Below are 15699 nucleotides of genomic sequence, written 5' to 3' on the forward strand. Positions count from 1 at the left end.
AAAAAAAAAAAAAAAAAAAGATTCTTTAGCTCATTTTAATTTCCAAATCTCAGAAACCATTTTTTTTCACATTTTATAGTATGTACAGATACACTTCCATGTGATAAAGTTTGAAATAAAGGGAAATTAATGTAACTAAACAATATCATGTATAATAAATTTTCAAAGCTCAAAAATATTAATAACAAGTAAATTTAGAAAGTCAGTGAAGGCATTGGGCATACTTAACAAAGAGAGATATCTACAAAAATACAAATAATGCACTTCACATGCACTAAGCTGATTTTGAGGTACTTGGATTGGCAACAGACTTGAGAAGAGGGAGAAATAATGTAATGTATACTTGAAATAACAGTAGCTTATTTCTTAAGTTCAGAGCTGCATGTTCAAGTACATGAAAATTGATTACATATATAACATAGAGATCATGTACATGTAAATTTATGTATACACAAAAACATTCATATACATATGGTAACCTATATAGTACAATAATAATAATAACCTATATAGTACAAAAAATGTTTTGCACATGCAAAACATTTGTAAATCAAAGATACATTTATACATATGTAATAGTATTTAAAAAGTTAAAGCAGAATACAGATATGATGGCATGTGCATTAAATCTCAGCACTAGGGAGACAGAAGAAGGTAGATTTCTGAATTTGAAACCAACCTTGTCAACATAGCAAGCTCTAGACCATTTAGGACTACAAAGTGAGTTTCTGCCAAATGAGTACACACACACACACACACACACACACACACACACAGATACACACATGCATGCAAGTAGTCTACAAATGCAGACAAACATAAACATACAAACCCACAGGCACACACAGAGAGACATGCACACACACGCACGTGTGCAGTCTGTACATGCAGGCAAATACATGAGCACATACACACAGATATAGAGTTGAAGCATCACTACTTCAGATTTAAAATTTTAATAATATTGTAGATATGTTTATGATGTGCAGGAGGCTGTGATTATGACAATGCACAAATGTGGAGGTCAGAAGACAACTTCATGAAACCATTGTCTACCTTTCACCTTTATATGGGATCTGAGATTCACCTCAGCTTGCCAGACATGCCAAGCTAGAGCCTTCATGTGTTCATCTGTCTTGCTAGCCTTATTTGAGATTTTTTAAAAATGGAAACTGAACTCTTAGCTATTATTATCCACACTTCAAAACTTATAGCTTTATTTAAGAGATTCTTTTTACTTTTATATCAACTGTAAACTTGTATGTTTAACACTTTAATATTTACATATTTTTAATCTTTTATACAAAACAAAACTGAATATTTGTTTGCAATTTTTATAAGTAAAATATGCAAAAGAAATACATTTTATAAAGTAAGTGCTAAATGAATGCTCTTGTGACAAGTATATCAGAGTAAAATTGACTAAAGGTTAACTTCCTTCTCTAAGCCATATAAAATGATTAAAACATGAGTATACTGAATTTATTTGGTATTCCTAATTCACACTGTATTTCCTTTATACGAATATCAGGTAACTACTGCTTAAAAATCTATTGTACCATTCACTTGTACAAAGACACTAAAACATAAGCTTTCTTATTTATAAAACAAACCATTTTAAAGATTTCTTTTAAAAGAATAAATAAGTAATGTATTTAGTATTACTTTTCTTAGTAATATGAAGATAATATCAAGTGAGGAGTAATCAGAATGGGAAAAGAAAATCATATTTGTTCCTACTTACTTTCATAGTGAATCTTGAATCCATTATTTGAACGGCTATTGTCTGTGGTAAACAGCAGGTATATAAAGTTACTGCTGCTGAAGAGAAACTGTGGCACTTGTGTGCCATTGTAAGACCCGAGTAAGGGTGATAGAAGATTTGGTCCGTCATGAACTTCCAGAACATCATAATTTAGTTCAGTCTGAAATCTAGGATGCAGAGGCACAATTGGAAACATATTAGAACACACGGGGAAATTTGACTTCAGTATTTAGATAATCTACTATTAAGGGCTATTTTTGAACCACATCTATTATTTCTTACTCTACCTAGTACCTGTGATATCACTGAAAGAGCTATCTGTCTTAAATATCAAGATCTTATATGAGGGAATTTCCAGTTAGAAGTACGTACTCATAGGAAAAGTATCTGCTGGGTGCTATAGTAAATAATAGTCCTTAGTAAATAATGTAAACAAAACCCCTATTCTTGAAATAGGTACTTCTCAGCTCACCTTAACTTACTAGCTTCAATTCTTTGGAAAATTATACTGTTTTATATTCACTGTAACATTTCTTACATTTCAAATCTGATCTTTGCTCCATATAAACTGGAAAAAGATTATACAGTGCTTTAAAGATATTTAACCTTTATTTTCATCTTTACTATATATTTTGGCATGTGGGATTGTGCACATCAGTGAAGTGGCTACAAAGAGTGGATGAGGACATCAGGTTCCCTGAAGCTGAGTTCCAGATGGTTTGATATGCCCTGTATCAGTGTTGGAGACATAAAACCTAGGTTTCCTCTTAATCACAAAATATTTTTGAAACTGAAAGTCTAAGAGTTAATATGAAAATTCACATCTTTTCAAAGACCATTAGGACTTTATATAAGTTCTTTACAATGTATAGAGGTGTGTGGTGTTTTTACTTATTCTTTGCAATAAATCTAACTTAAAAATTTCATTTCAATATACATTTTCTCATGTGAAATAGAAAACAAATGTCAGAACTGTATAATGTCAATGTCATTAGTGCAAAAAACTTCTAAAAAATAAGGATATAGGAGAGTATTCTCAGGCTATAATAAACATGTTGCCTCTATTATGTTATAATATTCAATATCCAATATTATAATGAATCGCATTGTTACCTATCCTAACTAAAAACATTGTTATTTTTAAAGTGCCACTAGAAAGAGAATGAGGACTTCTTTTCAAGGAATTAAGTAGCTGTTAAATACTTCCCAATGCTTTCTCAACATCATTATTAGAGAAAAAACAAAACATAGACACAGTATAAGGTCAAAATACATGGAAGGATTCAGTTAAAATCTGCATGTCTGATTCCAAGTGATGACATAATTTCTCTAATCTAATGAATAAAAGCTGTTTGCTCAATAACTTGAAGATCTTGCTCATCCATCTGTTGCCAAATTACTTCTATTCTTGTAGTGAGCAGCCATTACAAAGTTATCATCCAAAACACAAGGCTTTTCTGAAAATGGACATGGAATATTTTAAATACTCAAGGGTTTTCAAGAAAGAAGAAAATGAAAGCTGTTTTACACGTATTTCTTTCAAATAGTTTAGAGTGAAAAAGCTCTGCAAGTGAAGGCAATTGCCACATAGCCCTACTACCCAAGATTGACCCCCAGGACCCACATGTAGAATCAGAGCATCAACTTCCCCAGGTTATCTTCTGACATTCATACATGAGATACCCACCACCTGAACAGAACATGTTTAATCTGATTTTTTTTTTAAAAAAAATTTATTCTTTCTTGTGAATGAAGAAAGAAGAGACAAAGGGATCAATTCCCAAAAGGAGCATTTCAGGATGCATGTATGGAGAATGTTTGAAAGAAAACTATTAACACAACTGTCGTTTTTTAGTCTGAAATTCTGAGGAGCTCACTGACATGTTTCATAAGGCAGTATTGTAACAAGATTTTCGTTGTCCAATTATATTAAAATATTAGTGCAGAAGGAGGCCTGTGATTGGACAGGGAAAAGGGAGGCAGAGCTAAGAGTTGGAGAGACAGAGAGCTTCTTGGGAGAAAGGAAGAGCCAAGATGGAGACAGGCAGATAGGAAGAAGAGCCAGATCCAGCGTAGTATTAATTGCCACAGATAGTAAAAGATAGAATTATTGATATAATTTGTCTAATATAGGTGCACAGCTTTTATTATTATCAATTGGTTCTGAAATTATGGTGATGGCATCTTGTGAATTGAGAATTTATTGATATATAAATCTGACTTGTTAATTATGCCGGTTCATTTGCTAATTTTTCTGCAACACAGCCTAACTTCTGTATAGCCAAAGTTTTCCTGAGTCAAACCTGAAAACTACAAGACTAGAGGCATGTCCAACCTGTTCTAACATGAAAAACTGTAAACTCTAGACTATATGGTGGTAATACTTAGAGAAGATTGAGAGTTCAAAATGATGTTGGCTTACACAGTAAGTTTGAGTTAGGCTGATATATATATGATATATATATATATATATGTATATATATATGCTATTGGAAATTAAATAAAATAATGGACTTAAATAAGTATATAACTTTCATGTGCTAAATTATGCCCCTATGAATTCACATGTTGAAATATTAACCCTCAGCTCATGAGAATATTATGATGGATAATAATCACTAAAGCAGAAATAAAGATAAAATGAGTTCATGAGAGTGGATATCAATCCGACATAACTTCATATATGTGAAAAGGAGAGTAGGACTCAGAAATACTGACCAGGGGAGAGGTGGGGGAGAGAGAGAGAGAGAGAGAGAGAGAGAGAGAGAGAGAGAGAGAGAGACAGACACAGAGACACAGAGACACAGAGACACAGAGAGGCAGACAGAGAGAGAGAGAGAGAGAGACACAGAGACAGAAAAAAGAGACAAAAAGACAGAGGGAGAAGAGACAAAGAATAGACAAAGTAAGAGACAGACAGAGAAACAGAAACAGAGAGACAGAGAGAGAGAAGCAGAGAGAGACAGAGTCAGAGAAAGAGAAAGAGAAAGAGAAAAAGAGAAAGAAAAAGAGAAAGAGAAATGTGAGGGATAGGGAGAAGGAGAAGGACTGGGAGAGGGACAGGGAACAAAAAAATGTTATGTAAAGGTGTATATAAGACAAAACAAGGAAACCAGAACAAACCTTTGGAGTCTTTGATCTGACTCCTGGTTGATAGAATTTTAGTAGTATGAAGCTCTGCTGTTTAAACTACACCACCTTAAGCTGAGTATCCTACCCATCAAAAGTCAAGATTTAATTTTATGTGATCATAAAAGAGCACAATCATTTCAGTTAATCAGTTCTGCTTTTGTGTTTAATAAATGGTAAAGTTTAATGTATTACAAAAGAAATAGTTAACTTTTAAAGTAAGTGTCTATGTGACTGATCAAAAGTAAATATTTCATTTGTTTACCCAATATGAATATAGTTAGATTATATATGCATATATATATTTCCTAATGTGTGTAGGTATGTATATGTGTGTGTGTGTGTGTGTGTGTGTGTGTTTGTGTGTAGCTAAGTCATATAAATATTTTCAGCAAATGGGGTCACCAAGGGAAAATATTGACTGCATTTTGGGTATACTTGGATAACTATATGATAATAACTATAAGTATATTATGCCAGGAGATGATATTAAATTTTTTAATAGGACCTTTGTTCTTGGAAATCTAGCAGAACTGAATTCACGAGCCCTTAAAAAACACAGTACAACTAAACTCATTAAAGTAAAGGTCATATATTCATATCTCAGTATTATGTATATGTACAGGAGAAATGGTCCTGCATTACTTAACAGTAAAGTTATAGCAATAAACAAAAAATTAACTTGAAAACAAAATGAAAGGTCAAAAGGGAGTAGAACTTCTTAAGCATTCAAGAAATAGCAATTGACTATTCTAATAAAATTACTTATTGATGTGGTAAGGGAAATGGTGAATGCCAACTGTAACATGTATTCATTTATTTACAAGATAGAAAAAAATATTTGCAGAGACCTTTCAAATGTAATTTTGATAGAGTGTCCAGGTTCAGCTTCAATCACCCACTCACAATTCAAAGAGTCTTTGTAGTATCCTGGCCATCCTGGTGAGAGAATTACTCCACTTGGAGCTGAAAAGTGGCCACCACATGGAGCTGAAAGATGAAACCAGAGAACAATAAGAATAAACTTTTCAGAATAAGATATATACACATATGTGTATATATATATATATATATTTATCTTCAATCACATTTAACTATCATCTACTAATCTATTATTCATCTACCATCATCTATTATCAATCTTATCAGACTATCATTTATGTATCATCTATTTATTATTTATCTATCATACATAAATCTATCATCTATCCATCCACCCACCCACCCTTCCATCCATCTATTCATCCACCTCTATCTATCTGTCTGTCTATCTATCTATCTATCTATCTATCTATCTATCTATCTATCTACCTACCTACCTACCTACCTACCTACCTATCTAGTGAGACAAGGTCTTGTTATTCAGCCTATGGAGTCACATTACTCACTATGGGGCCCAGATTAATCAACTCACCACAATCTCTCTACCTTTGCATCCTAAGTACTGAGATGATTGTACTCCCATATGTAATCCAACTATGTCTTAAATGAATTTCTTACCATGACCATTAAGTGGTCATTAATACTATTTTGAATGTAAAGATCCATATACTTAATTCTCTCTGTGATAAAAGAATCTTCCCCTTAAAGAGATCACATGTAAAACTGATACACAGCTACCTGCATAGGTTACTACTAACTAGTCTTCCTCAAGTCGTCAGATAATTTGCTCTACATACCTTATGAGTATTCACATTCTTTATCTTCCACTTGAAATGATATGTAAATTGTCAGTTTTTTGTTACCTCTTATTTTTTTTCCTTATGTTATCAAGTTGTCTGTACTGAGAGCCTCTTTTAATTAGTTTATGCAATGATTTGCATGAAGATGGCCATTATAAGGATCATATTTTAGAATTCTAAGTCCCTAGTTGGTAGAATTATTTAGGAGAGTTTAGGAGATGTGGCTTTGTTGTATGGGGTACACTGTTGAGGTTTCAAAAGCCATAACCATTTCCAGTGACTGACTCTCTCTCTCTCTCTCTCTCTCTCTCTCTCTCTCGCTCTCTCTCTCTCTGTCTGTCTGTTTTTCTGAATCAGGATGTGACTCTGAGTTGCTGCTCCAGCATAGTGCCTACTGCCATGCTTAGTCTATGGTGGTAGTTCAAGTGGGCTTCAAATATGGAAGCTATATTCAAAGCCACTTTCACTCTGGAATTATAAGCATATGCAGTCCCATCTGGCTTGAGTGAAGTACTTTCTAGGTGAAGTTGAAAATATGCTATTTGTATGAGAATGTTCATTAATCAACCAAATCCTATTCTTTACTGATTCCATTATTGTTTCCTAAAAGCTTTCTAAAGCAATCATTATCATGAGGATTACATACTCTTAAAGTTTGAATGACATAAAACTGAGTTACACTCAGTTTTAATGTTTTAAAAATGAACCTAGGTGCACAATAGTCGCTTAAGTTAACATAATTTAAAATACAGTACTATTTTATTTAGAGAAGGTATAGACCATGTGGAATACATTTGGTAGAAAATTTTATTACTTCATCAATTCATGTCATTCTAGGAAAGCATTTATGCATCTAGTCATTAAATGAAGTAATGAGTCATATAATTAGTTATTGCAGAAGGGCCAAAAATGGTTAAAAAGTAAAGCCTTGAGATGCACTTTGTTTGACCCATACTTCGAAAGAATGAGAGAAAGGGGTGGGTGAGTTCTTTAAAAACAATCAAACCAGGAATCTCTCTTATGCCTCCTGAAAGTTCAATCTTGAGTAGAGGTATCACTGAATGTGGTCCTATGAAGCTTATCACATATACTGAAGTAGATTCTCTACATAATTATCATGCCAAAAAGTCTGCAGAAGCCCTGAAACCTAAGAAGAGAGGGGTTTGCTCAAATGAGTCAGTCAAGAGAAGGCTCTTGATCTAGGGGACTTTCTAGTGAATGCTAGGATAGAGAAGCTGCAGAGCAGCAACAGCAAAGTGTCCAGAGTACACAATACAGGCAAAAGGAAGTCTGGAACACTCAGGAGAACAAGGAAACCTATAGAAGAAAGCAGTCCAGAGTTGAAAACAGCCGAGACGGCAGCAGAAATGAACTGAGTTTTCAAACCACTACCTGGCAATGATGAAAATGTTAATAAGGTAGTTAGAATTTATGAAAAGTAATGGCAGCATGGGTGATAATAGGAAAAATAAAAACAATTAGTTGTTTAAACATTGCGATTTGATATACCAAACTTATAAAAATACAATGTGATGTAGGAATTCTCCTTATATAGAATTAATTTTAATTTCCTCTTAATGTCATTTGACCTACTCTAAACATAATAATGAAATAACAAAATTTATATACTTGTTATCTTCTTCAAAAGCTTGAAATAAGTAGTACTGTTGATACTTCAGAAATACAGATACATTTTATACCTAAAGTAACTATGTATATATCCTGACATCTAAAGGTGATAAACTGAAGAAAATAATACCAAACCAAGGCATTATCATTAATTGATAAAAGAATTTCTGAAATACCAAACAGGAAATAAGCTAAAACCCTAAAGAAGTATTTTAGAAAGCCTACTCATTAATACAATGATTCCTTTCTTCATTCAATCATACTTTTTATGCAACACACAAATAACTTTTAAAATGGTTTCTTTTTTATCAAGTAGTATGTTAAGACTCCTCATGGGTCAAGGAAAATTCATATCTCTAATACCAGTTTCCTTGATTGCTGTGCCAATGGTGGCAGAAAGAAGAATATTGCTGTTCTCTCTTCATTTCTGGTATATATCAAGGCAGTATGGTGTGTGGGGATAGGCATAGGGAAAGAAGAAAGGCACACTGAGAAAAGCTGGAGCAATAGTTCAGTTGGTAGTAATGTGTATGTGTAGCAAGTATGAAAACCTGGGTTCAATCTTTAACACTGCACAATCTGGATATAATGATGTGATTTTGTAATGTCAGCACATGGAAGGTACAGTCTTGACAATGAGAAAATTAAGGTCGTCTTTAGCTACATAGTAATTTAAGGCTTATCTGAGTAGAACAGACATTGTTAGAGAGGGAGAGAGAGGGAGAGAGAGGGAGAGAGAGAGAGCACGCGCTATTATTTTCAATAACTATAGATATATAGATATAAACAATATAAATAATTTATGTATTATCATTCAAGGATTTGAAAATAAGAATCCTGACTATAAAATATTCTCCACATTCTTTTTTCATAAAGATGCTACATTTCTGTATATTTTTGAAAGATCAGAAACAGACAACATTCAAAATAATTAATTCTATGAAAATATATGTTCATATTAAAGGATATATAGGACTCATAGAGGATACTTAATTGGATCTATTAAGGATGAATCAGAATTCTTCAATAGAGAAGAGATGAAGGATATTGGAAATGAAGTAATAGCATGTGTGAAATCATATGGGGTTGAGTAAGTATAACATTTTAAGATAATACTAAATAGCTTTTGTAAGACTATGAACAGATAGGAGATGATGAAAGTGAGTGCATTAGAAATGTATCTAGTAGATTAAATTACTGAAAGCAAAGCCTAAACAAATGAAAAATTGTATGGCAAGGTTGAGGTTTTCATTCTAATAGATCATACATGTGCAGTGCATTTGGAACTTCTGAGATCAGCAACATTAGTTTACAAAAAAATAAGAAAGGCTTAGTCAGAATCTGACATAAGGCTATTACAGGAAAGAGATGAATGAGGTAGCTAGAATGTAAAGTAAAAAATATTTATTGATGACACAATGTAACATAAAAATGCAAAAGAACCAACGTTGGTCCTTAAACCTTTGGCATATAAACAGGGTGGATGCTGACTTCATTTTAAAACAATAGGCTACTCAAAAAAAAATAGCATTTAGTGCTAAACTTGGAGAGTATGCTGGCTAGTTTCATGTCAATGTAACATTAGCTATAATCATCTGAGAGGATGGAACCTCAAATGAATAATAAATGCCTTTTGCATATGGGTTGCAGGTAAACCTACAGAGCATTTTTGGATTGTTTGAAGATTCACTTGTGTCCTTTGATAATTTTCTGGAAACCGTCTTATGAGAGGATTTTATTTTGCAGAAGCAGACATGCGGAAGGATGTTTTGCTAAGAACAGACACATGGATTTTTCTGAAAGCAGCCTGGAAAAAGGGCATGTGCTGTTTGCTAGAGAAGATGCTAGAGAGAATACATGATGTTTGGAAACTATATAAATATAGCCCAACATACAGTGGACAGTACTGGATGGTATTGGTTTACCCTGCCGCTCTTAGTTGGTCCTCATTGGGCTTTGCTGATGCAGGTCTTTGCTGATGATGCTGTGTTGTATTGGTTCACCTAGCCTGCATTGCTGATCATTGCTTGCCCTGACTTCCTAGACACAAACACACCAAAGAACTTCTAGTGGTTTCACAGAGGCTTCTTGCCACTTCCATGGCCTCAGGCTGATTGGCAGAGCCTTATGGTTTCTACTGGATCAAGCTGCCATTACTGATTTATTTATGGTGTTTGTGAGTCCTGCCATTGCTGATTCCTGAATAGTGTTTGGAAGTGGATCAAGCTCCTCTGTGAACGGAACTGCTGATATCCTGACAACACAGATGGGATTTGTCCAAAGAAATATTTCTAAATAGGTCCACGTTCTTCTTTGTTTTACTAACTTTCCTTTTCACAACCTCTGGTAGGTGGTGCACTAAAAGGGATGTTAAGGCATTTAAGAAACCTTATGAAAAGTAGGTTTTGAAAAAAATCTAAGCCTACAAAGTCCATTGTAGGTGATGTCACCTCTGGACTGGTACTCCTGGGTCCTATAAGGAATCAGGTTGAGCAAGCCATGTATGCAGCACTCCCACCTCCAGTTTCCTGCCCTTACTGGTTTTATCCTCCTGATATTTTTCCATGATGAACAATGATATGGAAATGTAAGCCAAATAAACTCTTTCCTCTCCAAGTCCCTTGTGGTCATGACATTTCATCATAGCAATAGTAAACAGAGAATGTGTGAGATATTTAAAAAATGGGAAATAAAAAAGTAGAATGTTTTTTTCCATAGGAGTCATGATTATCACAGGCTATGGTAAAGCTTTAATGTGGGTAGAAAGAAGAGGTGAAAATTTAGAAAAGGAAAGTGGTCGAATATGTAGACCTTTGTAAAATGGTTTTATAGAAGGTAAAATACTAGCCATAGTCATTATATCAAAACATTTAGGATGAAATTTCTGTTGGTTTTTAATCTTGCTCCTAAGTGTGTAAATTAAGAAACAAGCAACTGTTAATATTATTTCCTAGCTTTTATGAAACAATAAAATAGCTTAGTTATATGCAGTGTAGATAAGGTTCAGTTTGGGTATGTTTCAGAAAGGCTTCTTCCTTATTGAAGCAGCCCCGTGTCCGCTTCTTTTGATTTGAAATATTTACTTTTGAAACCATAAATTATTCTCTTCTTTTAAGATATAAATTTTCCCTTGGTCAAACAGATTCTCACAGTTTTTACAACCCAGGAGTTATGCCTCTCCTCTCAAATGTCATCAACAATCCTTTGCCTAATCTCAGTGGGAAGGTATGTAGGGCCTCATAAAATTCCAGTTAGAACACAAATACACTAACTACTCTGGGTGCCTTCCTCATACCTTCCCCAGTAGCTTTATACATGTTCGTACTCTTGTTCAAAAATCTTGCCTTTCTTTCAGGGCAGTCTACTTCAATCTCCCCTATCATGATAATCCTGAATAGCCTTATAAAATAAAGTTATAGTATATTTACCTATTCAAAAGTAATTTTGGTTTTCTCTGTTTTCTCACTTATAAATGGAAGAAATAATACAGAATCTATGATTTGATATGAATCTCAGACAGGCCCAAGTCATGGTAGACTTTAGATTCAAATTAAAATCTTTCATTTACATGTTAAGAACTACTTTTAATTTATTATATTAATTTTCCAAGAAAATTTTATTTAGGCAATGCTTTACTTTATAGAGACCGAGACTGATGGAAATCTAGGCTAAACTATTCAGTATAAAGATATTTTAACATAATCTGAAGCTTCTAAACACCATGCTAACAACTTTAGTGTATTTATTTTTATTTACTTATTTATAAAAGGGGATTGTATCTTCTGTGTCTGAAAATTCACAATCTGTTAAAACTATTTAAAAAATTTTAAACATTTATAATATTTTATCTGCCCCACATAGACAAATTTTAAAGTTTTTTAATTATTAATATTGTTTTAACTTATGTGTATGTATGTTTCTGTGAGTGAATACCATGTGAAAGTAGGAGCCTGTGGAGGCCAGAAGACAGTATCAGATTCCCTAGAGATGGAATTATAGGCATTTGTTAGATGAGTGATATGAGTAATTGCTCACTTATATTCCTCTGGAAAAAGCACCAAGTGCTCTGAATTATTGAGCATCTCTCAGTCCTGAGAGAATTTACACAAGGTAGGTATATGCTCAGGATAAGATTCTGGATATACAATGGAAATAAGGCAATATTCCAGGGACTGGAAAAAAAACACAAACAAACACACAAAGAAACCTCATGAAGAAGAGGTTGTCAAAAGATAGTTTAAAGCATATGTAGAGGAGAGAGAGAGAGATCAGGAAGTCAAAAATATTACTGTGAGTGGAGAAAAGTAAATGACACTATGCTTTCTAGTTAATGAGAAGAAAATCTTTATGTAAATTTTTAGGACATATTTGTAGAAATTATAAGATGCAAGCATTATAAAGTTGGTGCGTACCTAGGAAGCTTGTTAAGGTATATATTTACAGAATACAAATCTAGCATTATAAGGCCATCCACAACTCCCATTGTTAAAAGAAGGCCCATCTTGACCCTCTGGTTATTTTGTTTAGCCCTCATAGACCTTTTTAAGAAAACATAAGCAGATATGAAGAGAAATGGTTGGGTCTCTACCTCAGGGATATCCTAAATATAAACTCTCTCTCCAGTTTCTGAAAAGAAATGTTGTAGGTATAAATGCTCCTTAGGCTCATATTTTTGAAACCTTAGTCCAAATTTTCCTTGCTATTTGGAAAGTTTGTAGAACCTTTAGAAGGTGAAACTTTGTTGGAGGAAGAAGGCATTAGAGGCAAGCTTTGAGATTTTACAGTCTGGCCCTACTTCGCTTTTCTCTTTCTTTGACTTCTGATTGCCAGTCAGTCCTCTAGCTCCTGATATCATCTCTTCCCTGCCACCATAAAATTCCCTTCTGGACTATCAAGCCAGAATGAATATTTTCTTCTTTTAATGTGATTTTATCAAAATATTTTATAACAAGGACAGAAAGAACAGTAATACAGGGGAAAAACTTGGATATATTAGTGAGGTACAGCTTATTGTCTATACTATTTCCATTTCGTAGTAATGCAAACAGCGTGCATATAAGTAATAGCAGGGTGACCTACTTCATTCCTCCAATTTAATTTTTCTAATAAATAAAACTTGTTATTAAAAACGGCATTCAAGTATTGGTTCATTTATTTAATGCTACTAAAAAGTAACACACTCAAAATACCCAGCATACTTAAAGATTCACATAAAACTATACCCTTCCAATAGAATTAGATTAAGATTCTCTTCAATAAAAGGTCTAAGGAAGTTAGAAGTTTCACAGGAGGAGGTAAAGTCAGTAGGCAAGTTATACTTGATTACTCACAAGGGAATTAGAGATATAAAGCTGAGTTTTGATCATAGGTTTAGCAACAATTAATTTAGAAAGCAGGCCATATAGCTTTTGGTCAGAGTGATGACCTTTCTGTGGCGAGATACCTGATAAACACATCGCCTCATATCATTACACACTGGTGCTTCTATTCTTTCTGCCTTTCTTTATTTGCTTTGTATTATGGCTCTGGTAAATGATCATTAATATATTAATCCTATAAACATTGGATGATGATTCAGTAAAATTAATGCACATTCAAATTTTAAACTATCACTAAAAAGGTGAAGCTATAGTCACAATAAAGAGTTTGAATGCTCCAGAAATTTGAGTCTTGATTCACTTCAAGTTTCATGTTCCTCTTATTTCTTTTTCAAATTTAGCCTAGCAAAAAGTAGAACTTAAACTGTGTCAATGGCTATTATTTCTTTCTTTATGGTAGACCTCCAGATGAAACTCAGCATTATATAAATGTAAAAAAAGGAATTCATCCTTTAAGAAAAATGTGTGCATGTGTGAACACACATTGTATTAGAATTACAAATCAGTTCTGATATATGCATAGAGTTGTTACTCTAATTGCTTCTTCAAAAGAACCCTCTCCACAGAGAATGTGATGTCTGTGCAGAAGGGCTCCCTTCCCTCTGTGGCTAATTGAGATTCAAGAGAAAACCCCTTATCTTCAATGAGGAAGTTCATCAGGCATGCAAGTCCCACCCTGCCTCCAAACAGTTCTCCAGGGACTCCAGTTCCATCCTATTCATTCTAAAAATTTTCTCAGATATCTCACTAGGGAGTGGGAGGAAACATAAACCAGAACAATTCAGGGAGATCTATTCTGAGGGCAAGGAAGCTTTTGCTTGAGTAAGCATTTTATGGAGCATTCTGAAATCATTAGAGCAGACACAAAGCATGGTTTCATTTAATTTTTTTTATGACTTCTACAAATATGCACTGTCAAATCCCCCTCTTCCTAAAAACAAACATCTTAGGAATATACTCTAAACTTTCACTATTTCATTTTCAAACCTTTTGCTTACCTTAACCCATTAATCCAAAATAACTCTTTATGTTGTGGAGTGAAGGGTGCTGTGGCAAGGTCCCCACTTGTTGATTCACTGTCGCAGTCTTGGAATAGAAAACTAACAGCCTCTTTCACATTTTATCCCTAGCTATTTTTGTAGAGGAAAGAATTAAGGTTTGTATGTAGAAGATCATGCCCCATAGTCTTTTTTTTTGGTGGTGGTAGTAGTGGTAGCAAGTACTGGGAATGTTTCCTGTTACATTAGAAGAATCAACGAGTCTTTTTGAAAGTCAGAGATTCAAAGAATAAGTTTTTTAGTGCACAATTCCCCAATAAACTCAACCATTTATGAATACTGCTCTGCTGTAGGCTTTTGTGATAAATCTATGATCTCTTCTTGTATTTCATTTATTATGAAGTTAATTCCTTTCTTCAGTTGAGGGGCATCTGGGTTATTTTCTGTTTCCTGCTATTACAAATAAAGCCATTATGAACATAGTTGAGCAAGTGGTCTTGGGAGAAGGTAGAACATCTTTTGGGTAAATGACCAGGAGTGCTATACTTGGGTCTTGAGGTGGAACTATTTCCAATTTTCTGAGAAACCGTCAAATTGATTTAAAGAGTAGTTGTACAAGTTTGTCCTTTCACCAACTATGTATGGATATTCCCCCTACTACACATCTTTACTAGCATGGGTTGTCCCAGGAGTTTTTGACCTTAGTCATTCTGATGGGTGTATGGTGCAATATCAGAGTTAGTTGGATTTGCATTTCACTAATGACTCAGGATGTTGAACATTTCCTTAAATGTTTCTTAGACATTAGATATTTCTCTGTTTAGTACCTCTTTTAAGCTCTGTACCCATTTTTGGTTGTTGGTGTCTGTAGATTTATGTCTGCACACAGGTGATGACAGGTGAAAGATAAACCTAGAGTCTGTGATTGGGCAGTGGAAAAAGAAGGCAGACAGAGTTTTAGAGATGGGTAGTGATGTGTTAGAATAGCAGCTTCACATCTATATATTGCACATCAGGCCAAAGCAGTTTTGGGAGAGAAAAGGGCAAGTTGGTGGTGGAAAGAGAAGGTGAGTGTGGGAGAGAAAAAGAGAGAGAGAGAGAGAGAGAGAGAGAGAGAG

General features: G+C 34.0%; 1 protein-coding gene across 6 annotated transcripts in view; it reads right to left on the reverse strand.

Moving 5' to 3' along the window:
• Positions 1-15699, reverse strand: part of Csmd3 (CUB and Sushi multiple domains 3) — a 1179548-nt gene that overhangs the window by 416363 nt on the left and 747486 nt on the right. For all 6 annotated transcript variants that reach the window (XM_031358937.1, XM_031358936.1, XM_031358940.1 and 3 more), the window contains 2 exons: positions 5746-5884; positions 1745-1932 (listed from right to left, as the gene is read on the reverse strand). In XM_031358937.1, the coding sequence (XP_031214797.1) occupies positions 1745-1932; positions 5746-5884 (327 nt within the window). The remainder of the gene's footprint in view (positions 1-1744; positions 1933-5745; positions 5885-15699) is intronic.

This window comes from Mastomys coucha, unplaced genomic scaffold, assembly GCF_008632895.1.
Source record: "Mastomys coucha isolate ucsf_1 unplaced genomic scaffold, UCSF_Mcou_1 pScaffold7, whole genome shotgun sequence".
NCBI lineage: Eukaryota > Metazoa > Chordata > Mammalia > Rodentia > Muridae > Mastomys > Mastomys coucha.